Source organism: Lepidothrix coronata, unplaced genomic scaffold (genome assembly GCF_001604755.1).
Source record: "Lepidothrix coronata isolate B3197 unplaced genomic scaffold, Lepidothrix_coronata-1.0 Scaffold95, whole genome shotgun sequence".
NCBI lineage: Eukaryota > Metazoa > Chordata > Aves > Passeriformes > Pipridae > Lepidothrix > Lepidothrix coronata.
The window spans coordinates 292470-317310 of NW_016690275.1; the positions used below are offsets into that span (position 1 = coordinate 292470).

Consider the following 24841-nt stretch of genomic DNA (forward strand, 5'->3'; position numbering starts at 1 on the left):
TTCTTGTCCATCCCATTTTGAGGAAAATAAAATGCAAAAAACTGTATGTGCCAGCCAAACCATTGCAAAATTCTTTATTCAAATGAAAGAGGTCCTTCTGATGGCAAGTGGCGTTATAATTATAGACTAGAAAAAAGCAAGATCAGCAGCTGCTGCTGCTGCTGCTGCTTGCGTTTGTTCCCTCTGTAACTGACAGGACAGAGTACTTGGCAAAAACAGGCTTCCAGAAGTGGAAAGACATTTTAACCCCTGTTCTTGTCAGTCCACTTCTCCTGGGGCTCGGCAGCAGCAACCCCTTGCTTCAGGTTAAGGGAAGAGCAAGGTGACTATTGCAGATCTGAAGGGGACTTTGTTTGGGACGTCTGAGAAAGAGGAAGGGTCCAGGATTTACTTTCGGGCTTGGATTGCCGAATCAAGATAGCAGGTCAGTGGATATAGTGTGAGCTTAATATGTTTTTACAGCTGGCTTAACTCAAATCTCTCTCATTCACTTTCTCTCCTATGCCATGAACCAAGAAATAAGGTGATACAACGACAAGGAGTAGGTCTGTGTAGAGGCACTATTTATTTATACATTCTGTAATGTGCCTTTCATGGTCAGTTAGGGAACACTGATGGCTGTTATTTTTTACTGTGGTTTCTCTCTGAATCCTAATATATCCTGAAATTCTCAGCTAGACAAAAATCCCATTTACAGTTGAGCTCAATATTAATGGGGTGGGACACACTTATATTTTTAGGTGTTTATGGCTAAAGTCTTCTGGTGATCTTAGCAAAAGTGGAGGAGTAATATATAACTCACATTTCAACCTGTGGTTGAGAAAGGTTCAGAGAGGGAATAAACACTGAGCAAAAGGAAAAGCAACATCACAGATATGAGTCAAGGTGTCCACAGGCAGCAAATGGGCATGACTTGTACTATGTCCCCAAAACTCACAAATCCATACCAGCCTAGCCCTACATCTGCTAATGAAGTTAAAGGCAACACAATTAATAGGAACATTTTTCCTAACACCAGTGTCTGTGTTATCTAATGTGCTCTGTCCTTCAGCCCTGGCCAAAACAGTGCTCGGGAAGGAATGTGCCAGGGGGCATCATTATGCTTTGCTCTTCCGGTTCGTCTCAGTTTTAGCTTTTTAATTTCCTGTGGCCATAAGTAATGTAATGTTGGAAGGACTCTCAGTCGACATGCTGCCCATGAACCAAGGGCTTGGGACCACCGTGCAAGGGCCAGGCTCAGCTCAAGGCTTTACACCAAAACTTCCCATTGCATAGGGAGGCCATACCCAAGTGGCTGTAGTTGTTTCCAGACAACAGAATTCTCCAGAATTCTATCTTTCATAGTTTTGTACAGTCCAAAGCATTCTATAATCACCTTATCTGACCTAATGTATACTTTAGGACATTGAATTATATTATCCTGAAGTCCTTATATGAACCTAATGATAAATGCTAAATAAAGCATTTGCTTAGCAGGAAACTAAAACACAGTGCACTAAGGCAAAGTGGGGCAAGGAAACCAAGGCATCAAAGCCTGACATTGCTCTTACAGTCCCACTTTTATTTGCCCCATTTCAGAGGCAGAAAGAAAAAGCAGGGGCATCCAGTGCCTCCAAAGTTAATAAGAAGAGTTTCTATTCAGAGCCAATGGCATTGAGTTAAGCACTGAGAGAGATGGCTGGGCTGTGATTAAGTAAAATGTAGTTGCCTGAATCAAGCAGACAAATGAACAAAACTCTCATTTCCCAGTCCAGTGCAGGGAGGAATATTCTTAATCCTGAATCCTATTATCATTACAGCTCTGCATTTGTGGCCATCCACTAGGCCTTGCAAAACAGGATTTGCTTCAGTAGAGGAGGAGAACTCATTTTGTCCAGCTTAGCTACTGACCAGTTACTGGCAGTTCCAGTCACTAGGATGCCTGGGAGGAGTTAATCCTTCCTGAACCCCATGTGCAGAAACTGAGAACTGTGTTTTTGACACTAATCACTGCCTTCCTGCAGAGCTGCAGATGCTGTGAGGGTGCTGCAAGCAATCTTGTTCCCTCCATGATGCACAACAGAAGAAGCCACACAAAAAGTTTAACAGATACCCAGATACTAGGGGAGACAAACAGAGCCCTCAGATCCAACCCTGTGTGTCTCAACTCTGGGAATTCTTCTGTCCAACTATCTGCTCTCAGCTTAAAGACCCTAAACAACAGGGTGTCTATCCAGTCCTGTGTTCTGACATTTAGTTGCCCCCATAGTTAGCAATTTATGTTTTGCTTCATCCTGTGTTTGTCTAACTTCATCGTCTCATCATGGCACTGTGTTACACTGAGAGTCTGGGTTCCTGCTGGGTTGTAAGTCCTCACATTATCAGACATCTTTTCAAAATCTAAGAACTCCCTACATGCAGTCAGTCCCACTGGAGATTTGCATTATAAATTGCATACTAGTGGGAAGATAGAGACACACTCACTAATGATATGGCTTGAACACGCACACTCCACAGCATCAGTGGCCACGGCCTAAAGCCTCCTAGAGCGATCCAAGGAAACTCAGTGTATTTTTAAGAGTATTTTTTTACCCTATTCCTCCCCTATAGCCCAGCCACAGATTTCTTTCATTGTTTATAAAGCCCCATTTCTGATGGAAGATGGACATTTTTTCCATTTTCTTAAGCGTTGAATCCTGACCACAGGATTTTTAGCAGACAGGACTGTATTTCTGCATTCCAGTCAGCCAGTTTGGCTCCTGAATTGAATTTCATGGAGTACAGCAATGACAAAAAAAAAATTTAAAGATCTGTGCTAAAGCTCAGGGAAAGGAAAGCTATCATTTGGATGCTAAAGAGTAAAACCCATGTGTCTTAAAAAAAAACAACAACAAAAAATAATCTCCAATCCCAGACTGGTGAACCTCAAGTAGCCATTCTGCAGAAGAAAAGAGACAGCCTGTCAGTAGTACAAGGCTTATGGTGTCTTTTCCCTACTGATTCCCTTGGCAGCTAAAAGAAAAAGTGGCACTTTTACTGCTGAATTTTAATGGCATACTTTATGCTCTGCATCAGAGGCAGAGCCAAGTTGCATAAAATACTACCAAGTCATCTATTAACTAGGGGTTCAGATTTTTTTTCCCCAAGTATAAATGTCCTACAGTGGCATCAAGAAAATATAGACAAGAATCATATTTGTGAAACACAGTAACTATCTGGAGGTGCTCATCTTAGTTACTCCCTTTTTGCATGCTGTATAAAACTTCTTTCACCCACGTTTGGAGTTGGGAGTTTTTTGTAAGCACATCAAAATTTCTGTAACATCTCCCTATACTGGGTAAGCAAGTAACAAACCCAGCACAAAGTATTTTACCTGTGTACTTTCAGTAGTACTTTAATTATACTGTGTTGCACCCTGCCTACCTGAGCAACCCTATGGGCTGTTTTGCAGAAATATTGATGAGTAAGTCTGGTAAGTCAAGGTGAGAAATAACAGAGTTCTCCAGCTGATCTCAGCTGCTGTCGTAACTGGTAATGAAAGAGGCAGTCTCCAAATCTCATTTGTTTTTTAGATTATTATAATTACCAAGACAGCTAAAAATACTGGCTGGGGAGGAAGGTGCATTTGTGTAATTTAGCTTTATTTCTCTTACCAAGAAACTGAGAAGTTTTGAAAAAAATTTCAAGCAAATTTACTTGCTATACTTTGCTCACAGCAGACGGGAGCAAACCGAGAGTAACCAGAGACTTCAGAGGTGCAACATGTCTCTGCCACTGCCATGCAGGAAAGTGGCCACATTCAGTGCTAACTGTTGAGTTTGGGTGGTCTTTGAGGTAAAGCCCAAATACAGCCTTGCATCAGTCAATCTGCAGGGACAGATTCAATAGGGCTTGTTACTACAAGATTTTTATTTCTCTCTCTCTTTCTATATATATATGAATACACACACCATGTATTTGTGTACACATACTTTTATATATTTATATGTGCATGTATGTCTATGTATCTATCTATACAAGGGTGCATTCAGGCTAGGATATGCTGTCTAAAATGTTGTTGGTTTCCTGCTTCTCTTCTACTGTTTCTAGGCACAGCCTGCCAAGACGATGACAGTCACTTATTCCAGCAAAGTAGCAAATGCCACTTTCTTTGGATTTCACAGATTACTCCTAAGGTGGAAAGGCAGCATCTACAAATTGCTGTACAGAGAATTTATTGTTTTTGCTACTCTTTACACAGCGATAAGTGTATTATACAGGTACACTCTTTCCCATCTCATTAAATGTTATACTGAAGTTTCACACTTCCTAGTGTTAGGCTGATAAGTGATGGGGGGAGGTTACTACATAATTATTATCTTTTCCTTGGACTTTTTCTAATGTGCTTTCATTTCCATGTTTAGTTTACTGTTCCAGATAAAGTATGTAGAGTGTAAATTCTATCATATTCAGCTGATTGTATTTTCAGCCCAGCACTGAGCAACTATCCTACTGAAGTTACACTAAATAAACACTCATAGCTAGCCTAGGTTATACAACCTTTGTTGTTCTGATATTGAGCTGGAGGAGGTGAGTGTGCCTCCCTGCTTTAGATGATCAGTTATTCTCCTTGCAGAACTCTTCAGCTAGTCAGTAGTAATTTCTTTAACAACCCCAAGAGGTAATAAGTTGAGAGTCAGGTTATATAGCCAGGAAAAGAAAAGTTTTGCTTAAAGCTAGAAAGGCATGCAAACTTTATTTTTAGGCTTGCAGAGAGCCAAGGAAAACTGCATGGAAGCCAGATATGGTTATTATCCGTGTGTCATCCAGCACTTGGGAGGATCAGTTAGAAGAGTTGCTTCTTCCACCAAGGTGTGAATTAAACAGCTATATGTCAGATGGAATGCATCAATTAGCACAGTGAAACTTTTAATTGATGAAGTACACTACACAGAAGTATCAAAATCATGATTCAGCTCTTACCACGATCTGTAATTATACCTGTCTGCTTTTTATGTGAAGCAAGGAGAAAAAGAGCTTCAGTTTGTCACTAATCAGTAATTTTCCAAAATGTTCAGTAATCTGTACCTGTAAACTCAGAAAGAAAATTACAGTATTAATATGTAAGGAAACAACAGAGTCTCACATTCATTTAAATTAATCTAGTTATTGCCTGAAATGTCAGGCAATTGAAGACCATGGTAAATACAACATGGGAAGCTTTCTATATGTGCTCCAGCTTTTATTGCACAATTGTAAACAAATCCCATCAAATATTTGTTATATGTTTCTTTTCTATGAAATCAAAGAATAACTGTAATAATATTCATCTATAAAATTTTAAAATAAGTTTATATTTAAGCTTGTTGTATTTTTTCCCATGGGCAGCAGTTGACATGGTCCACTCAATTTGCTATAATTTGGTGAATATTTTCCTCACTGCAAAATAAATACAGTTGTTGTATTTTTAATCTTATGGAAAAGAAAAATTTCAAAGGAGTCAGAGTAAAAAACTTGTACAACAACATGACATTTTCAAATAGGAGCAATTAGAGATTGGTAAACCTTTGCAATTCAAGCAGACCTGAGTATTATCATTAAGTACCCCTCTGAAAAACGAGAGCAAACTCTACTTGCAGACTTACAGCTTACTATCATCTTTGATCAATATGAGACAGCAAACTGATTCTCCCCAGGTATGTTGATTCTAATTAGTAGTGCCAATCAACTTAGTAATAAGAAAACAGCAAAGAGCAGAGAATAATACTGTCTTCTCCTCCAGTTTCTTTAATACATGCCAAAAGTGTTCAGCATGTTACCTTTAAGAATTCACTTGAAGACATTAGCCAAGGTTGCTCCCCGTTGCACATACCTGATTATTTATACATATTTGCACTTTGTAGCTAGTGCCAGAATATTATGCAAGGACAAATACATTTTATTTTTGCTGCAGATTTTTTCTTACAGGTAGCCAAAAACGGTTCTTTGAAAAATTATCAATTTACTGTGACAAATATGCTGAACAAATCCCGGTAACTTTTGTGCTTGGTAAGTACCGGTTACATGTGAAATTATTCTCCAACACTGTCTCTGTTCATGCATTTTGTGAATGTCCATGCATGGAAGCATTTCAGAGCTGAGGGGCATGTGGGATGTTAGAGGCTCACAATAAATCATCAGCTTCCAACAGGTCTCCTTAAATTCAAGTTGCTTTTGTCACATCAACACTTATGCTTATGTTCTTAATATACCAACAAAAAAAGTTTCCATATACGTGTGTGTATATATATATTTGTATATATATTGCCAAATAACACTGATACGTTATGCCTGATCTTTCAAGGCACTAAATCCACTTAAGTTTCACTACAGAAGAGGAAATTTGGAGGTTCATAGGTCTGAGATACTCAGCTGGAATGTGCCATTAAGTTGCAGTGTCTATTAAATAATTAGCACTGATTGCATTCTGGGCTTTGACATGACTTACTGTGTTTATTCTGGGAAATGTAGCAGCTAACTGTTATGAATAATACTCTGCAAACTAAATCAAAGTAACCCAAGCAAAAATCCTGATAGGCACTGGACTTTTTTTTTTCTTCTAACCCCCAGGTTTCTACGTTACTTTGGTGGTGAATCGCTGGTGGAACCAGTTTGTGAACTTGCCATGGCCAGATCGCCTGATGTTCCTCATCTCTAGCTGTGTCCAGGGCAGAGATGAATATGGGCGCTTGTTAAGGAGGACTCTCATGCGTTATGTGAATTTAACGTCTCTGCTGATCTTTCGCTCTGTGAGCACAGCCGTGTACAAAAGGTTCCCCACCATGGACCATGTGGTAGGAGCAGGTATCAGAGTCCTGCTCACAAAATTGCTTTCCTTTCCCTCGGGAGGGGTGGGGGGCTAAGGGAGGGAAGGAGCCAGACTCATTTTCATTTCCCTCTGTGGCCCCATGTGTGCCCCATACCAACCCATGTCAAAGCAGTCACCTTTTTGTTAGTGACTTAAATGACGGGACCTTAAGCATGCATCTTTAATACTCCTAAAGTCTTCATTTAGCAACACTATGGAAATCAAACGAGTCTAAGACTCTTATGTGAATCTTTTTTCAGACACAGTGGAGGCAATAGGTCTGCCCCAAATACTCTGGCATATGGAACAGGTATAACATTCTCTAAAGCATGAAAAATAACAAAGCTGCAATATAGTATGATGCAGTAGAAGTGGTAACTTGTTATATGGTGTTGCCTCAATGTCTAGGATACAACTTTTTCTCATGTAAGCACTTCACAAGTACAGCTTTATCTCAATTTATTTTAAGTAGACTGCATTTTAAGTAGATTGCACATTTTAAGTGTTATAATTTGCTTAAAAAACCCCTCAGCCCCAAGGGTTTTTTCTTTAAATTTAAAACCTTACCTTAGTTTTTCAGCAATAAATGTCCTAAGTATTAAACATGTTTTCATTTTCTGTGTTTTGATAACACAGTGAGTGTGATGATGGTGAAGGGAGTTCAGTCATGTAACACTTTGCTTGTCTATGAAGGACTGACCACTGACTATTTAAAGGCAAGGTGTGACACTGTGCCTTCTGACTGGCATAGTCAGAGGTAGAACACCAGTGCAAAGATGTGGGGATCTGTTTCAAATAGGAGAAGTCGTATGTTTTTTACTGAATGTCTTTCATTTCTTAAATTTCTTCCTCTGGCAGAGATTAATAAGCAAAGTTGCAGCACATTAAAATATGCACATTTCAAATATGCGTGAGAACCCTTGGATATTAAAAAAAAGTCCAGGCAGGATGCACCAATCTTATTGGGAAAAAAATAATTTATTTTGGATTCATTGGATTTTGAAGCTCTTTTCCTTGTGCTGTGCAACAACAGTGTTTACCTGAGCCTGTGAGAGATCAAGGGAGCTTCTGTCACTCTCCCCAGCAACCTGCTTCTACTACACACTGGAAAATTACAGAATTTCCAGGCAGCTAATCCAGCTCTGCCTCCCTATTGCTAAAGACAATCTGTTCCAAAAGAGACAGAATGTCACAGTGTTGTAAAAAAATTGTAGACTGGAAAACAAGTTTTGGTTGTTGAGTTTTTTTAACAGTGGAAAATATTTCACTATAAACTGTATATCTAAGTATTGATAGTGTAGTCAGCTCTGGATTTCAGTCCTATTTCTGTATGTTTTAATGCATATTGTGATGCAGAATTTTTATTGATGCAATATGGAGCACTTCAGGGTATATTTTGCTCCTATTAACATCCAGTGATTTAGACAATAATCTGCAATCATCCCCCCCCTAGCTCCCTGTGGCATTACATATCAGACTGCATGGAAGGGAGGCATTTAATACGAATGTGAGCAGCAGAATGTGATACTTACGGCACAGTCATCATTGAAACAACTTGTGACGATTTTGCATTTTGCTGTCAAACTGCGAACTGCCACAGCATAACTATCGCTACACATTTCTCTTTTCGGCAAATGAACTGCTTAAATTCGTAGATTTTAAATCTGAGAACAGTATCACGATAATCTAGTTTGACTCATCCATAACACAAGACACAAAAACTTACTAACAGCATCCTTTATCATGTTGCAATTTCTGCCTAAGCTGTAATATCTTCTAGGAATACAACCAGCCCAGATTTAAAATTCAGTTGGATATACTGCAGTCTACAGTGCATGTTAGGTGAACAGACATTCAGTGAATTTGCTGTTGAAGAGGGCAATTTTATTCTCAGTCTGAACTTGCACAGTCATCTATTCCCTGGATTTTGTAATGGGTTTGGGTTCTTCTTTTTTTTTTTTATTAGATGAAAACACCATTTTCCTCTCAGTAGTGCATAAAGGCTTGAATAGCACTCAGTAGCTTCACCATATATGGTCTCTCTCTATAGGATATGGACTTCAGTGCTGGACCTTCCTCCTGACTCGTTTTTATATTCTAACATTTTCTGTGGAACTGTAGGCAGTAGATGCAGGCAGATTCATGATATTGTGATGCTGAGTGCTGCAGCACGTATACCATAAGTGTCAAATGCCTAGCAGCAGTCCTGAGATAGCACTTCTGTTGGCTGCAAGGTGCAAGGGGGAAGCTGGATGCTCAAGATCACAAGTTTTAAAAAACAGAGAAAAGAGTGAGCCACTGGTCAGAGAGCCACCAAAAAGAGCTGATAGGAAATGCTGAAGAGAAACATGAGGTGTGAGCTCAACAGCAGGAATACCTAAAGATGGCTGAAGTCTGTAGTCTCAAATCCTCCACTGGAAGGAAGCATCTAGATTAACCCTTTCCCACATAACACAGAAGCAGAAAATGTAACTTTTATCTACTTGCTCATTGTTCCTTCTTCTGTAACTGCCAGTATTCAGAATATTTGATATAAGTACCCTGAACCAGTCTTATCTCAAACCGCTCAGTTTTGTGAGGAAAACTGAATACTCTTCTAATCACTTGAGGAAGAGCATGAGTGATTTTTTTTTTCCAGCCAGGCTTGTGTTCTCATCAATAATTATCCCATAAGATCTCTTTGGTTGGCATTGTTCACATTAGTGCCCTTTGATTCTTTATTGATTGCACCCCATGTCAATCTTCTCATACTTCCACAAGGATTCAGTGCCCTGTCATTCCTTACATCATCCTTTTCAAGATCTTGGCACAATATTTGACAAATATTTCTGGTTTTCTGGAGCTGCTCCAGCCTTCCATTGCTTGTCAAATCCAGTGTTCTTTAGAGAGTTTCTCAGTTAATTCTTTAAATACTCCTAAAAACAAATAGTATGACCACATTTAGAAACCATGTAATTTTAATAACTGAGGTTTGATATCCTCCCCTGTATTTGATGGAATATGAAGTGTTTCTTTACCACTGCAGTAACGGCAAGTGGTTCAGAGCTGCATGTTGTCTGTTTTGCCGTCACCTTCACCAGTATTTTCTGCAATAGGAATACTAGGTCTAATGTCAAATTGAACTTTATTGTTAAAAGAACTAGACTTTGTTGAGCTTTCCTGAACAAAAGGTGCCCAGTTTCAGTGGAAAGCTGAATTGATCCTTTGAAATGAGCTTTGCCATTCTTTGTGACACCCCTCAGGCTGTGTCCTTCCGGATAATGACTTCCCAGAGCCTCCAAGTGACTCGCATCCAGTGTTTACTCCAGACTGTTATCCTGTCTGTCTGTTTCAGCCTGACAGAAACATCTTTTCCTGTCCTGTAATGATCAGGCTGGCCAGATAGAAATGGAAGGCAGCCTGAAAGACTGAATTTTAGGAGTCACGAGTCATGACTAGCAGGTCAATTTGTCTGGTTGCCTGATTATTTCTGTACAGTTGATTATGAGAACTGGCTACAAACTGCCCAGAGACCTTTTAAAAGCTTTATCTTATTCTGCTGTCAAATTCTAGGATACTGCAGTAGTACTGTCTTGCTGCTGAACATTTCCTCTATCACAGAATATTCTGTCCTGTCCTTGCCTTCCTTCTCAGTAGTTGCAGTATTTCAAATCTCCTGTGTTAACTTGTTGCAACTGCACAACAGTGACATCTTCCTCAACAACAGAATATTTAAGAAGGTCACCGTGTTTAGCAAATCTTCTTTATCCTTATTCACATTTTTATATGACACAACTAAGTTTCTGTATATTAATTTTTTTGCTGCCTCATCTATCTTTAGCAATGTTAGCAACCATGGACATATTCTCAGTTACTAGCTGGAGTCTACTCTAAATTCCCTTATTGATTTTTCAGCATTCAAACTTGTAATTGACTAGCTGAGCCACTTATTTGGGGGCTGTCATGTTACTGACTTTGTCCCATTTCAGGGCTAATGTCAACACAGCAAAAGAAGCTTTATACCCACCCTGTTAGATGACACACACCTGAGCAAAAATTAATATCCTCTGAACCTGAAGATTGCTCCAATCCCAGAAAATCCAGGATTTGGACAAAGGAAAATGTGAATTTTCTGAAGTTGCTTTTATCCAAGGCTAGGTGAAAGGAGGACAGCAGAGCAGAGCTTTCTGCTCCAGTGGGGTAGAGGTGTTGCTCCAAAGCCCAGCTGCTCCCTTGCCAAGTCCCAGGCAGCAATTGGCTCTGATGCAGGTTTTGTCACACACAGCCCTGGCTCCCCTGATATCTGACCATGGACTTGCTCGCAGTAAGGAGAAGAAGGATTTCACAAGGCAAGGGAACTCTTCAGGAAATATAATACCTTCCCAGCACCCGAGCAAGGCAAATTGCCAGGCAGAGAGCAGCTTCAGCCTGCAGCCCCACAGCATGTCACCTGGCCCAGTGTCCCATTAGCAGCGGGATTTCTGTTCAAGATTCCCCCTCCGTCTCTTTGCATGCCTTCATAAGCCCAAAGAAAACATGAAACAATCTGGCAGGGAAGTATTTCGCTAGCAGAAGGTACACTCTCTTGAGCTCTGTTTCGTGAATGCACTTGTATCCTCTGTTGCTTGCTCACTACTTTGCAAATTTACCAAAAAATTATCAGAATCAGAAGGTCATGTAACTGCCCTTACAACATATGTTGAGATGCTGCTGAAAGCTGTCGTTGCTGAAAAGTGACAGTTTTTTGACTGATATATCCTGTTCCTTATTTTTCTGAAAGCAGAATATGAAACTAGAGAGTAATTTGTACAATTCTTAACATTGTATGTATCGACAATGTCAGCAGTCAGATATGAGAACACAGTAATAGCAAATTATTGCCTTTATTGGTAACGAAGAATTTTTCATAGGTAGTTAATGCAAAAATACATTGTTTCAAGCAAGATCTATCTTGGCAAAAAAAAAAAGCTAAAAAAAAAGGAGTAGGCTACTAGTTAGAATTATAAATTGTGTTTAGAAGAGTTCTATGCAAATATCACATGAACAGATTCAAACATATTCAAAATTTATAGTATCAGTAGCACTGAAAGCACAGAATAAAATGACTTTTTTTTTTGGTAAACAGGTTTTATGACAAGATATGAAAGAAAACTTTTTGATGAACTTAAGTCTCCCCACCTGAAATACTGGGTACCATTTGTGTGGTTTGGAAATTTGGCATCAAAGGCACGAAAAGAGGGAAGAATTCGAGACAGCGTAGATCTGCAGACACTGATGAATGTAAGTAGAAAAAGTAAATCTACAGAAAACTAATCTGAAATTGCTATGTGGTAGCTTTTCACTTACATAATTGATTTTATTTAATGTGCACAGATCTCCTGTGTCATCTAAATTATCTTACTCAGGATTTATCCCACTTTTGATTGTGTACCAATGTACACTCAAACACACACAGCAGCAGTCTGCTGGGATTCTTTTTATATGAATAAGAAGGTATTAAAAGAAGCAATAAATTGATGAATAAAATATTATTGTAACATCACTGTAAGTTCATACTTGTTCCGTTGCTGAGAATATGAGAAATGAGAATAATGTAGCATTTTGAAGATTTTAATATCAGTTACAGGGAAGATAATCTCCCTGAATATTTCATTAAGTGGTAAAACATCCTTTTTATGATATAATATATTCTCTTTCATGTATCACTAGGCTGGGGATAAGATAGAAACAGAAGATAGTTTGTGAAGAAATACATAATATACTAAGCATTCCAACTCCATAAACCAAGTGAATATTCAAAAGGGGTGCTGGATATAGTTATGGTATCAATTTATATATACTAGACTTCCATATCTCCCTGTCCTTTTTATATGTGCAAAAATGAACGGTCACAAAATATTTATAATTCATAATGGTACCCCATGCAATTTTATTTTGTTGGAGTTTGTTGGGTTTTGTTTGTTTGTTTTTCCCCTTTAGGAGATGAATAAATACCGGTCTTGGTGTAGTCTTTTGTTTGGTTATGATTGGGTTGGAATTCCACTGGTCTATACCCAGGTACTGAGCTATTTTCCTTTAGTAAATTCGAAACACGATTTCCAGAAAGGGGAGGTTGGTACAAAACACTCATAGTCTCAACCAGAGTCTCTGAGCTATGGAGCACTGGTGCACTCCTGCAGGACCATGGAGGCCTTGCTAACTATGTAAGTCATATTTAATGCAGAGATGTTTTGAAGATCTTGCATAGTTTGGAAGAGGGGAGGGAAGCACTGAAATGTTTTTATGTTTCCTGGGTGTTCTTCCTGGCCATAATTATACCTGTGGCCTTTCTATTTCCAATACCTTCCTACAGATTCATAAATTACATGGTAAAAGGCAGTCACAGGCCTTTGAGTATGTGTTGCTTTGTGCATAAGATTGTATTATTCCAATGTATTATTTCAATGAAGTTTTGTTCTTTGCAGGTTGTTACTCTCGCAGTCTATACTTTTTTCTTTGCCTGCCTGATAGGGCGCCAATTTTTGGATACTGACCAAGGGTATCAGGGCCATGACTTAGATATTTACATTCCAATCTTCACACTGTTACAGTTCTTCTTCTACGCAGGATGGCTCAAGGTAAACCAGCTTTCTGGAAAGGTGTTGGGGGAACCCTCTCTATGGGGCTCGTCAAGGTGTCAGATCTGTGACACACTGTAAAATCACCAGACATTACTGGAGTTACACCAAAGCTGAATTCAGCCCTAAGTGTTCTGTGGTCATATAGACACATCACGCAATACACCTTTAATTCCACCTGATTGTACAGTAAGAAATGGTCATGAACCTGAAAGAGCCCATTTGAGTAGCACCAATGCAGCCACAACACCGCAAGGGAATATTACCCAAAAAAATCAGATCTCAGGACCTGGCCTATAAAACAACAGATGAAAGATAAAAAAAAAAACCTTTCTCCCACTCCACTGTTCAGTGGGGAAATACTGCTCCAGACCTGGCATTGGCTGAAAGGGACTGAATCATAATTTCTTCTTATAATCAAAGCCAGCCTCTAATATCGGCTGTTAACCTCATCAGATGCAAGCAATTAAAGGTCTCCAGTTCCAGGGGGCTATAAAAGAATGGCAGCCAATATTGGCTACAACTCCACTACATAAAAACATTCATTAAAAACATTTATAGAAGGAATTGGATGCTGCCCATCAGCCCATTGACGACTGCTAGGTTAACATATCACCATCAGTCTGATAGCTGAGTAATTAAGCCAGGTATCTCAAGGTGATTCTCTCCTCTGCAGTAGAGTAACTGGAAAAAAGTTTCAAATAAAAATCAAATTGGTACATAAGGGTCTGTGCACATTAATATTTCCTTTTGTGTTTATTTATCATGGCTGGAAACTTAGAGGAAGCTTCTCACTTTTCTGTCAGAGGAAACTTCTGACTTTTCTGTTAGAATACACATTGCACAAAATTTGCCAGTTTTAGAGACCCTTCCCCCACCCGGCTCCAAAGAGTAGAGTACGGAAGACAGCATACCAAGCTGGCAGGTTGTGAGGGAGGCTGCAGGGCAAGCTACTCTAATCCTGTGTCATAGGAAATCAGGGGGAAAAAGGGGGTTGCTGCATAGGAACCATCCCAGACAGGAGCAGCAGAGAGAGGAAGGGAGGCTGGTGCACTGAGGGTAGCAATTTCTCCTGGAGAAAAGTGAGGCTTTACCTCTAGGCAATGTCTTCCAGGGTTTTACTAGTGGGTTACAAAACTAAGCTGTTCCTCTTGACTGCCCTTCTGGTGCTCTTGAGGGGCAATGGTTTCCCCTTCACCAGCACCGAAGGATGTTAGAAGCATCTCTTCCAGTTAGGCTCAGGGCTTGCAGCCAACTCCCAGCTACAGCAGGTATGAGATGCCACTGTAACTGAAAAATCTTCTGCATAAGGAAATGGAAGGGAGGAGAAGAAGTTTTAAAAAGCTGATTTGATATCAGCAGTGTTTCCTCAGACCGGAGGTTCATCCAAACCTTCAGTGCCCCGAGTCAGGATATTTCTGTCTTGAAGGTTACAGTCGGTTTCCTGCTGAGTGTGTTGGCCTTTGGCTGCCAGGCAGCAAAAAGGGCCCTGAGATATTGACTTCCAGTAATTTGGCAATTCCTCAGAAATAATGGATAAACTGAGCTCATTCCTTGGCCTTGAGCCTGACCTGTTATACCTACAGTACAGGGCCAAAGTTTCCCATCAGGTGAGACACTTCTAAATCCCCATTTTCATTACAGGCATAGATGGACTGTCCAAATACAAAGTTTAGTTGACCAGCACTACATTCCTTTCTGGAGAATAAATCTGTGTCTCACATTCCAGGATCAGGTCAGCCAAGCAAAAGGCCACCAGTGCTGTTCCTTCTGTCCCAGTGCTGCTCACTTTTTTAAGCTCATGTGATAGGTTTTTTTGGGTGGTGATCTCTGCTTCACACAAAGCTGATCCAGAGCCACAGCACAGACTGTGTTCTGGTTCCTTCCTATTGCAGCACTTTCATAGCTATACCCAGAACTTAATAACATAGGCCCGGTCAATGAGTATGAGCAGAGGTGCCCACATCTTTCTTCATTCCTCCTTACATGTGTTTTCATAGGGTTAGTGTACTCAATAGGTCCTTTGTTATCTGCCAGCGCTGGCCTGGGAAGTGGTGGCCTGGAAGAGTCAGCTTACCCATGGGCACAACCTAGAGACACGTAGGAAAAATACCCAGGGAGCAACTACCTTACTGTTATATGTTATTTAGAGCATAGCTGTTCATAGTGAGGTTAATGAGCAGGACTGTTTAATCATGCAGCTTCTTTGCCCATATGCACATTAAATCAATGATTGATTGCTGCTTCTGGTCCTGGTGACCACTAGGAAGGTTTGGAAGGGTCATCAAGAATGTGATTGGCTTCAAAAGCAGGGCTTAGAAAGATAAACAGAAGGAGAAAAGCATGGAAGGGAGAGGGTATTTAACCTCAGCGTACCAAGGAAGTAAGAAATAGAGAAGCAGACTGCATTTCCTAAAACCTTTTTTTTTTTAATTTTCCTGTTTCATCCTTTTTTTTCCTCCCTCAGCAGCTATGCGCTTTCTCCCCACAATGTACTTTGGTGATCATGGGGATGAAGAGGCAGTCTCTGGTGGTTTTTCTACTGGATGAGGACAGCCAGAGAGGGTTCCCTTCCCAGGCTCATTCCCAGAATAAGGTGCCTTACCACCAAGGTGCCTGAGCTCACTGTTTGCTTATGTCCTCCACAGGATGGGCTTCTGCCCTGCAGTTTCAATCTCTTCAGGTAGAGAAACCCAAGCCAGAAGGCTAAATTAAAGAACAGACTCTGATTCTGTCTCTTGGATTTGGCTAGCATGATGCATGGAGTCTGCTTGAGTCAAGGTTTTTGTGGGCTGCTTTTCCTGAAAAGCTGTGGAAGGGTGCCATTAGGATTAACCCTGATAAAGAAGCAGGGTCTGAGGGCTGAGCTGGAGAGCCAAGCTCCACTCCATCCAGCAAACTCCAGCTGCGAGGGTTGGGAATACTGACCCAATGGGCTGGTAGACTATCATAGATAATAGTGCAGTAACAGAGCCCCTGGCTGCTAAACCATTTATTTAAATGAGCCAAAGACAACAGTAAGAAAAGGTAATGACTATCTTATGTGACAATTACCATGGGCCAGACATGTCTCAATTCCCAGTAGGTCAGCACCAACAATCATGACTGACAGCACCAGCAAGGCAGAGAGTTACGAATCTATAGGGAAAGCGAGCTCTTCCTTTGCTAGGCTGGCAAAACCATCAAACAGGAAATCAAGCTATGACTGCAAGTGACAGGCAGGGAGAGAGAGAAAAATCCAATCTTACTTTCTCTGCAGCAGTAGTCCTGACATGGCATTCCAACCTCTCTTCACTGTCTCATTTTCTTTTCAGGTTGCTGAACAGCTTATTAATCCATTTGGAGAAGATGATGATGATTTTGAAACTAATTGGTGCATCGATAGAAATTTACAGGTTGCTGTTGTTATTTCTACTTCCCACTTTACTGTATGATAGGTTATCATTACATTTAACCCTATTTCTTAAATCGAGGTACAAATTAGGGCACCAAATGTCAGCAAAACAAATTCTTTCCCTGAAGGTTGTGATCCCCAGAGTTTGTTTAGGCAAGATAATTCATCTTGATTTTGGCATTTGGTGTTTATGGTGCCTGACGAAACGTGCAAATGGCTGATCTCAAATTATAAGATCACTTTATGCCTGGAAGAACATGTAATGTAGGTCAATCCTGCAAAATCCAAAAGCCGTTCCCACATAGATAAAAACACATTTTGCTAATCTGAATGTCTTGAGATTAAAATATTGCATGTGAACCTTCCTTTAAAAAAAAAGGCAGTGAAAATGTTAAAAAGACCAAGCAGGGCCCTGAACTAATAAGCAGGACCAGTACCATTCATCTTTTGATGCTGCCACCCACAGCAGCATCTGTGGTTGCCACAGAAGCCAGTGTCTTTATTGGCAGGAGCTGCGTGATGACCAGAGTACACATTTATTGCAGATACCCCCAATTCCCAAACAGCCCCGTCTGTTGTGCCGTGAAGGAGCTCAGAGACATGAGAAGGCACCTGCTGCTCCCCTTGCATGGAGCCAAGCACAGGGCTGGGTGAGCTGCTGTGGGACTCCACTTTGGCTGAGGACCACTGAGACAGCAAAGCAGAGCCCGGGAGTTAGAGGGAGCAAGGGCAGGCCAAGCAAACCACCATATTAACCAAAGTAAGCAATGCAGGTGTGCACAGGAGTGGGAAAGGACTTCATACTACCAAAGATGCTCTCTGGCTTAGCACTACTTCAGGGTACTCATGCTACAGTGCCTTACAGCCTCTTATATAAAATATATCAGAAGGTCCTAGAACAGGATGGTCACATACTTGGTTCTGAATGTCTTAAAATGGGGATGAAGCTTATCAGAAAGATTCTTGACCTCCAGACATTTTAAGGAGCACAGCTAATACTTGACACAAACTTTTCATAACACATGGAGGATCACATTTAACTACATCACGCGTATGGAAAGGACTGCAATCTGACATAAATATCTCTGCAGTACAGAAGACTCAAGTTACAATAAAATTTACACTTTTGTGAATATAGGTGGATATAGGGGGTTTATTTTATAATACTGAGTCTCTTCCTAATGCCCAGGCCATCACACAGAGCTTATGTTAAAGGGTTTCTGAAAGAAATGTTGACCCAGGGAATATAAAGCAGAGTATTTCATATACTGTACTATGCTGAAAGTGACATAATTTATATAAAAAAAAAAATCTAAGGTCTCACTTCTGGCGGTGGATGAGATGCACATGAACTTGCCAAGGATGGAGAAAGATATTTACTGGAATGATTCCTCTGCTCGGCCTCCCTACACAAAAGCAGCTGCTGATTACTGTATTCCTTCATTTCTTGGATCGACTATTGAAATGGGGTGAGTGGTACTAAGGTCCTTAATCCCATCAGAAAGATCACCACCTCTACAGCCCACGCTGATTGACGGATAGTCAGCACAGGCTGGGACGATACTGCAAGCAGGGGAGATGGAGATGGAAATGGAAAGTGATATTAGGAGGGAGTGGACAGGCTGGTGTTGGTGGGATGACGTCTCCAGTGGTCCATGTGTACATACAAATCGTGCACACATAGCTAAATCGTATAATTAGTAAATAGAGCATGTTTGCAGGGAGAGTTTATTGACAGTCTCTGAGCACTGGATGGCACCTGAAGACAGTGATTGACTTTTCTTAATAATACTTTCTTTACTACAGCTGCTTCATACACCCCCAATTAGCAAAATAGCTATTCCTTTGCTTATTTAGTTAGCAAATGACAGCTAGAATCAGTCCAGATTTTTGTGAAGATCAACAAAAAATCATCTTAAATGTTGTATGACTTTTCACTGACTAATAATCTGGGCATGCAAGTTGGAGCGGTCAGATATTGTGAAGGGATGAAGAGGATTTATTTGCAGAGATCAACATAAGAACCATTGTTACAAAGAAACATATAGAGGATATAGGATTGCCCCCTTTTGTTGGGATCTATTTGAGCAATTAGTGATAGGCCAGTTGGTTTAGAAGCTGTTACTTTAAATAATTGTGACACAGTAATATAGACAGGTCAGTAAGTGTAAATCCTATCATGACTGAACAAATACCAGGCAAGTAGATGTTCTTATCTGCAAATCTTTTCTAAAACTTTGCAGTAGCCATTTTGTTAACTTTAAAAATTATCTCAAGATGTTTACAATTTTCCCATCATTTCCCGCCTTTATCAAAATAAAAGGTGCTTAATTTTTTTGTTTCATTTGACCCCAAAATTGTTGGTTTCTCATTTTTATTCCTCTTATTTTTTCATTTTGCATGCATCCTACTACAAAGGACAATGGGTTTATATGAGTTCCTCTTATTACAATCAGCCTCTTCAGAATTATTTACTTCTGGAAAAACTATAAAATGCCAAAGAGTAAAGTAAAGATCAACATTAAAAAAATAAAGAAGAAAAACTTATAGAATATAATTTATTTTACTGCAATTGCTAGGGGGGAAAGGTTGCAAAGAAGAAACATTGTTAAGTCTGCAAAAAATCTTTTTAATAAGAAGGACTTCTCACAAAATATGAAGGAAGGAGTGAATAAAAAATAGATCCCTGTTATCCCTGTGAAATGCAAACAGCTCTGATGTGTTCACTTCTTATTATTTTCTCATCTGAATTGTTTCTCTGTTTATATCTCTAAAAATAATGAGTAGTTCTTATGCAGACTTCAAAAACAAGTTCCAAAGATTCATCCAAGTCCAAAGCAAATATACAAAACTTGAGCCCAAATCCAAAGCCTTCTTCATTCACCTCAAGTAGACATCTGGAACAGGTTGCCCAAAGAGGTGGTAGATGTCCCATTCCTGGAAACATTCAAGGTCAGGTTGGATGGGGCACTGAGCAAGCTGATCTAGTTGAAGCTGTCCCTGTTCATTGCGGGGAGGTTGGATTAGATGGCCTCTAAAAGTCCCTTCCAACACAAACTATTCTATGATCTTCACAAATGCTGGATGAAATTCCTCTGTCCCTCCAGGGTAGTGTTGCCTTGCTGTGCTCCTTACCTTATATTAGGCCCAAGCCTCTTTGCCATTCTTGCCCTTAGGACTGATAACTAGGACAGTTTGGCTTGTCTTCTGGGGTGCACAGAGTCAGTAATGTGTACTGAATTGACTGGCAGGTGCAGCAACAGTTGTTCTCATGAACCACCAAGGCTGTACAGGAGAAGAGCACCAGGTACAGGTGAGACATTCAGACACATTATCATGCCCCAGAAGTGAGATTTGGCCATCTGAGTAATTCCAACATTTTTTGAAATTGTTGCACTCTGCTTCCAGCAGTAGCTTTTTCATTGCATTTAGTTTTGACAAAAGGATTCTCCTGAAAAAAACTACAGCATCAAGTGGGACTTCTTTCTCCCCTTTCTCTCACTCTAAGCACAAGTGTAACCACGTGGAGCTGCCTCAAAGGGCTGCAGCCCAAATATGAAATGGTGCCAGATGCTTGGCTGAATGCTCTCCCAGCCTGGTCCTCAGGAGAAGAGGCACCTGGATGTTGAGAGCTCTCTGTGTGATCTGGCTGGTTCAAAGGCACAGGCACTATTTTCTGGCACTCTCATCCTTTTCACGCTCTTTCTTACAGACACACTAGGGTCTTGGTTCCTATGTCTTCCTGCTGAGACAGCAGGATATATGTGCATAAAGACCTAATACTTCCTATACATAAGTGACACCTACTACCTGGCTTTATTTGGCAGGCTGGCTGATACCGAATTCCTCTACGGGGAAGAGTGGCCCTGGGAAGAGGAGAAACACCGAAGACAGTATTCAGTGTTAAGAAGAGTCAAGAGATTTCTCAGCGTCCACGAAGGTCCTTCATACCCCACTCACCGGCGCTACAGTCGGCAGACAAGTGAGAATTCGGTGTTTTTCCCAGCAGATGAAAAGGGGCACATCAGACGGCTGCAGGAAATGCACAAAAGAGGGAGGCACTCTGCCTCAAGCTTCAAGAAGAAACATGAAGGAGTTGACAGAAGTAACAGACTTCATAATAGCCGAGATCTAGGACCCATAACTGAAACCTCAAGGAATGAGGCACAGTTTGGTGACAGCGACACCTCATCTGAGACAAACAAGCCAATTCCTGAGGTCATCATCTCTGAAGCCGAGGAAAATGCACTTGGCATGCTGGACAAAACAGATCTGCCAACAGAGCGCTCTGCAAGCATGCCGGAAGAGAAATTCCAAAGGATCCTAGGCAAGGCAAATGTGACTCTTCTGAACCAACCTTTTTTCCCTCTGGAAATGACTACATACATCCCAAGCTCAGAGGCGCATCAGTCACTTCCTAGTTTGATAGGAGAGCCCAAACATGAGCTCCATGGTAGTAACATTGCTGGTCTTATAACAGATCATGAGAGAAACCTTCAGCGATGGAGTTTACCAAGCTTCCATAGTCCTAGTACAGCACCTAGTACAGCTGACAGTGCACCACCTTTAGCAGATTCCAGGACAACTTCACAACAAAAGACCTTCAGTGATGGAAACAATGGTACTTCTGCTGCTGCACCAGAGATGTTTGAGATGCAGCACTTATGGGAAAACATGGACAGTAAAGAAACAGCCATAGTAGAATTTTCTAATGAGGAAAGTGAAAGAAAACTTTGACCATGCTTCCTCTGGGTTTGACTGAACTTCTTGTCTTCTCTTGAACGTAGTTCTCATACAGATTTGCTGAAAGTGCAGAAGGGCAGACTTGATGCTCAAACAAGTCCTGAGCAAGATCCAACAGAGGATTTGAGACCTAAATAAGAAGCATTGTGGTGACATATTTTAAGCCACTTGTTCGTTAGCTTGAAACCCGTGACCTTGTGGGGAAAACATTTACCAGGAGAACTGGGAGCCCCAGGGGTGGATGCAAACCATCAGTGCACAGAACAGCAAGCTGCATAGGCTCAACTAGAGGAAACACTAAGGTTATCAGAAGAGCGGAGATGGTTCTGTCCACTTTGGATCCACACTGAACACTGCTGCCTTTGTCCACTCCATCAGGATCAAGTCCATGACATCCTTGTAAGACCCATGAAGACTTTTGTTTTCTATTTGAGTGGCTCAAAGGCGAGCTGTGGGCTCAATTCCCTCCTCAGCTTGGAGAGATTCAGCCCACCATCTCTTACTGCCTGGAGGAACACTTGAAAAATCAGGCTCCTCATTTGTGTAAGACAATAGCCTGCCCCGCTCTTGCTGAAGCTATGCCACTGGAAAAATAAAAGGATTAAATGCTTAAGTTCATTAAGAAAAATGGAAGAGGCAAAATAGGTCATGGGAAGTCTCAGTCTTGGTCTTTGCTCCCTGGAGCACGTATGTGGCATACCCAGTGTCTGGTTATTGTAAAATGAGGCTCCCAGGTGGCCTCTCTCATGATGACAGGGCTGTGGCACTCTCTCAAGAGGTGGTGGAGGTGCAGGGGCAACTGAGCTTAGAGCTCCAGTCTTGTGGAGATCTTCAGCTGGAAGTGCACAGGCTACAATCATCCCAGGCAGACAACAAAATGGCCCAGGACCAGTAGCAAAATTGCTTTCCACTTCCTTCCCCTGCCTCCTTCCCATGCTTCCAGACACACCACACACATTCTCCATTAATCCAAATCTGCGCCAGCATTAGGTGGCTCCTGCTGCTCTAGGGGTGGCCAAGCCACCTCCCTAAACCTCCTGGTAGTGACCTGGCCTTTCAGCTGTCACTCCTGCAATGTCTTAAAGCAGGCTAGGAAAGCAGCAGCAGCTCCTTGCTTTTAGCTCTTTATCCACATTTACAAAAACACAGTCCAGAGCATGTCACCAGCATTCTCCCATGAGTAAGTATCTAAGTAGATGGTCTCCCTGGAAAAGGGGGACACCAGATAGCTCAAGGGATGGAAAGAAGAGAGAGAAGGGGAGACACAGAAAATTATGGGTCTGCAACAGCCAGCAAAAGCAGTATGGACTGTACGGACAGCAAGTCCACCCAGCTCTCTTGCCCAAAAGGTTGCACTTCAGACAATAAACCAGGACCTCTGCCAGGGTAACTGTAGCCTCAGTGGCTTCAGGGAGTCCTTAGGACTCCCTGAAGCTGGGAAGGAGCTCCTGCTTCTCTGGATCACAGCTTAGGTGAGGAGCCCTTCCAGCAGGCTATCACATAGAGCAGGACTCTGCTATCTCATCTGGGTAGTCTTTGAACAAAAATCAACTACCCTTCTGTAGCAAGCCAGCGTTCCATTCTCAGCCTCCCACTTCTACTTCTTCCAGCGTTATTTCAGTCTGGGAATTGGATCCTGCTAGTGTGCATTAGGCAGAGTATGAGCAGAGCCACCCTTTCAAATCCTTCAAAGACACTTGAAAAAGCACATGTATCCTGATCAGTTTAGGAAGCAGAGGACACTTGGCCCAAGGAAGAGCTGTTTAAACTCCTATTATGTGAATTCTAGGTATGCAGAAAAGCCAAGCACAGTTTTCCCAGGCACCTTCGGAGGCACTTCTTCACACCATGAGATGAGGTGACACTGGTGTCTGACAGCAGCTTAGTGCAGGTTAATCACACTTTGGAGTGAGGCGTTCTGGTGCAACCTCACCCTTGCCACTACACAAGTCCTCAGGCAAATGAAGTTACTATGTTCAGATTTGACCAACAAAATGAGGAACTCTGTGAAGTGAAATTATGTTGAAATAAACAGCATCTTAGCCTAGCAGTCCAATTTTCTGAACGGCCCTTCCTAGGCAATACTCAGCTCTGGAAGCATTGCCTCTTTCCTCCTGATTCCCTGTTTCTTCTTGTAGCTGAAGCCACACTTTTCTATTCAGTATTTTCTCAGTTTACTTACATCTGCAACTGTCAATTTACCAATGAGGTTAACTTCAACAAATGATAAATTTGAAGTATAAACAATACATTTTAAGGATACCCAGAGAGCTCCAGCTAGAAACAAAGTAACTGTTGCTCTCCTCTGTAGCACTTTGTTCAGGTCAGGAAAGCAATACAAGTTTCTGGGAAGTTTGGCCATACACAGTTTGGCTGTGCATGTATAGGAAGGCTTTTCAGCAGCTGCGAAGAAAGTCTGGCCCATTATCAAGCTTTCTCCTTACAGTACATAAGGTTGAGGAACAGTGCTTCCCACTGTAAGGGAATTTAAACCAAAAATCAGAGATGACTGTGAAGTGTCCACAACGAATCTGCACTGAGAGTCCAGTCCCATCACACCTCCTCACTAATTCTTCACACAGCTTCCACCAGGGTTTAAGGTGTTGGAGGAAAGTGCTCTTCCTCCTCAACCCAGACATCTGCATGTTTCATCCCAGCACTGCTAAGCATGAAAGAGCCTTCCTAGCTTCTCATCATCCAGCTCTGCTCATCTCCCATCATCTTCTCAGCCTGGTCACTGCCTAGGATGCACACTACTGCTTTCAACCAGGACATTATACATTTCATTATACATCAGCAATGGTTTTACTGCCTCTCCCACTCACTCTGCCAGCACTCCCTGTTTTCATTCTTTGATGGAGGCTCAGAGTGGCCACACAGCAGCCATTAGACAGATAAAAGCTTCAGTCCTACAGATGTAGATGTGTGTTAAATTAGGAATGACAGCTCTGAAGTCACAGAGCACAGTCTGCAATAAGCAAGTAGCATTTCACACAGTGGACCAGCTCCAAGTTAGCTATAATGTTGTGCTCATTGCTTGTAAAGAAGCTAATGCCAGGATGAGTTACCAGAAACTCATCTCCTCATTTAGTCTGTTATCTCACTTTTGCAAACATCTGTGGACTCTGATTTGTACTACATTATCTTTTGGGATTATGTGCTCTCTTTTTTTGGAAAACTATTTGCCTTAGCATGGTAAATGGATTCTTTTAGCAGACCCAACAATCTACAATTCATGTTCACAGGTATAAGCAATGTTGAATTACTGCATGAATAAAGGCACTTTGAGAAGCACCATCATCT

The 24841-nt window shown here is 41.3% G+C and overlaps 1 protein-coding gene across 5 annotated transcripts; it reads left to right on the forward strand.

Annotated features, from left to right (window-relative positions):
- Positions 1 to 276: 276 nt before the first annotated feature.
- On the forward strand, positions 277 to 24829 carry BEST3 (bestrophin 3). Of its 5 annotated transcripts, XM_017822150.1 has the most exons (10): positions 277 to 424; positions 4069 to 4238; positions 5912 to 6006; positions 6568 to 6801; positions 11910 to 12064; positions 12764 to 12841; positions 13249 to 13401; positions 16716 to 16796; positions 18113 to 18264; positions 20623 to 24829. In XM_017822150.1, exons 2-10 carry the CDS (start codon positions 4087 to 4089, stop codon positions 21530 to 21532), a joined length of 2010 nt encoding a protein of 669 aa, XP_017677639.1. In that variant the 5' UTR covers positions 277 to 424; positions 4069 to 4086; the 3' UTR covers positions 21533 to 24829. The 5 variants fall into 5 exon arrangements, with proteins under 5 accessions (XP_017677639.1, XP_017677640.1, XP_017677643.1 ...); XM_017822151.1 differs by lacking the exon at positions 13249 to 13401; XM_017822154.1 differs by lacking the exon at positions 4069 to 4238 and having other exon boundaries at positions 5926 to 6006.
- The last annotated feature ends 12 nt before the right edge of the window (positions 24830 to 24841 follow it).

What these genes read in the sequence shown, in the direction of transcription:
- BEST3 (XM_017822150.1), top strand. Translation starts at nt 4,087, where the DNA reads ATGACAGTCACTTATTCCAGCAAAGTAGCAAATGCCACTTTCTTTGGA. An exon ending in GCATCGATAGAAATTTACAG is followed by an intron (nt 16,797 to 18,112) that starts GTTGCTGTTGTT and finishes AAAAAATCTAAG; the next exon opens with GTCTCACTTCTGGCGGTGGA. An exon ending in GGATCGACTATTGAAATGGG is followed by an intron (nt 18,265 to 20,622) that starts GTGAGTGGTACT and finishes TTTATTTGGCAG; the next exon opens with GCTGGCTGATACCGAATTCC.